This window comes from Gymnoscopelus braueri (assembly GCF_963280865.1).
Source record: "Gymnoscopelus braueri genome assembly, chromosome: 8".
Taxonomy (NCBI): domain Eukaryota; kingdom Metazoa; phylum Chordata; class Actinopteri; order Myctophiformes; family Myctophidae; genus Gymnoscopelus; species Gymnoscopelus braueri.
Window position 1 is genome coordinate 6,583,823 of NC_137609.1, and position 2,230 is coordinate 6,586,052.

The 2,230-nt window shown below is 52.1% G+C and overlaps 1 protein-coding gene across 1 annotated transcript; it reads right to left on the reverse strand.

The window, feature by feature from the left end:
• Nucleotides 1-418: 418 nt before the first annotated feature.
• On the reverse strand, nt 419-1,846 carry LOC308090574 (cytosolic Fe-S cluster assembly factor narfl-like; the record flags this gene model as incomplete). The annotated part of the gene is made up of 1 exon (XM_080435801.1): nt 419-1,846. One exon carries the CDS (start codon nt 1,844-1,846, stop codon nt 419-421), a length of 1,428 nt encoding a protein of 475 aa, XP_080291927.1.
• Between the last annotated feature and the right edge of the window lie 384 nt (nt 1,847-2,230).

Genomic DNA, 2,230 nt, shown 5'->3' on the forward strand with positions numbered 1-2,230 from the left:
AATTGCGCATGTCGTGCAGGGAATAATTATCGTATACCCTCGAAAAAAAACCTAGAACACACCACTGCTGTAAGCTGCCATTTTGAACTGTGTAGTCTGACATATTAAGTTGCATGTCTGGTATTAGATCGCACAGCCTGTTAAGAAACCTTGTTAAAGGACTATCTGTGTGATCTCTTTTATAATGATGAATACAGACCTTTTAAAAGTGACCAGATCAGTGCCTCGTCAGACAGGACCCAGCAGATGAGGCGACACGATCGCATTGTGACATGATCACATCTCTTTCTCGCTTTCTCTCAAACTTATTTTCAGCGAGAAAGGCATTTTGGACGCTTTTGTAGTCAAACCTCTCAGCAGAATGGAGGCTGTGGGAAAACGCAAAAGACGGCAGAAATCTCCTCTTCCTCTTCCTTCTCTACCACTTGATATTGAGCCCGGTGGTCATCTTCTCCACAGCACGGTACCGGGTGTGCAGCAGTGCTCTGGCCTTCTCCTCCCCTACACTCTGAAGCCATGAGCGGTAAAGCTCTGCCACGCGCGTGTCCTCCTCTGGCACCAGGGGGCGCTCTGCCCGGTATAGTCGCTCCACTTCCTGGATCAGGTCCTTGCTGTTCCGATCAGGTAACGGCTTCACCTGTCCACCGCCATTCACACAGCCCGAGGGACACGCCATGACCTCCACGAAATGATAGGGTGACTTGCCCCTCTTTAGCTTCAGAACCAGGTTCTGAATGTTCCGGAATCCATAGGCGGCCGCGAAGCGCAGCACGACATCTCCGTCCTTCTCCAGGATCACCTCCTGGAAGTCTTTGTTTTTCATCGTCTTGTACGCGAGCTCCTTGACCTCCACTCCAAACAGCTGCTTGGCAGCGTGGGTGAAGACATGGTGGAGGTAGCCGCCCGAGCTGCTCCCCGCGTGGCTCAGCAAGTCCTCCCCGCACACACCGCTGAACGTTTCATCGAGTGCCGCCGGCTCCACGTCGATAAGAGACGTTTTCTTCTCCTCCAGCAACTTTAGAACCTCGCCTGTGGTGATGACACAGTCCACCTCGCGGGTCTCTTCTTCCTTCAGGTGGAAGTCTGTCCTGGAGGCTTCCAGTTTCTTGTCATAGCAGGGCATGACCGTCACGTGGTAGATCTTACTCGGATTCAACCCCTGTTGTGTAGCGAAGTAGCCTTTAACCAGTGAACCCATCATCTGCTGCGGGGAGCGGGTGGAGCTGATATACGGAAGGATGAAGTCGCCGTGGGTCTTCTCAGCGTAGCACACCCAACCTGGACAGGCGGACGTCAACATGGGCAGGGCCTTTTTGTCCTCGTCCTTCTTCTGGAAGCGCCGTATGAACTCCCTCTGGCTCTCCAGCAGGCTAAACGTCCTGCTGAAGCCGGTGTCGAACACGTAGTGAACCCCCAGGCCTTTGAGGAAGGACGCGAGCCTTCTGCCCGTCTCGCTGCTGCTCAGGCCGTAGTGTGCAGCCAGGGAGGCCCTGGACTGTGGTGACAGAGACACCACCACCGTCTGATCTGTGGCGTTGGCCAGCCTGTTGTTGAGCAGCACCCGCAGGATCTCCTCGTGGCTCTGCTGGGCGATGAGGACGCTCTCGGCAGAGGTGACACAGCCGCTGCAGGCCAGGCAGTCGTTCAGCGTGATCTTTGCTTTCTCCAGCTTCTGCTTCGTGCCGTCCTGTTCGACTTGGAAATAGTTTCCACCTTCTACCTGGATTCTGGCCACAGATCTGCCGGGTTTCCTCTCTAGTTTAACGGGTTTAACGCATTCCTGAGAGGGGGTTATGAAATCGTTGAGGTCGGTCAGTTGCAGCACACTGCTGAAGTGGGAAGCCATGTTCAGTGCAGCCATACAGTGTTATGTAATGTTTGTTTACCACCTTGTCTTGTGAAACCTAACAGTCTGATGAAACCACTAAAACCAGAAACAATCTCAACCGTCACCTGGACCATCTCTTTAGTGACATCTTTAGTCATGTTTGTGTGAAAAAAGAACTTTGTAAAGAATTAAGTGCTATTGCACGCACTGCCACTTATATTGGTACAGTGACATAAACGGGCGAGTTGGGCACTCTCCATATATGGGCAAGTGTTTCAGCCAATCATCTTGGGAGAATACCTCTCCCAAGTTGATTGGTCTCAAGTAGATGCATTTAAAATTCAGACTCTAGTCCCAACTCCTGACTTACCTGGTACAAAAACCAGACCTGGACACTTCACT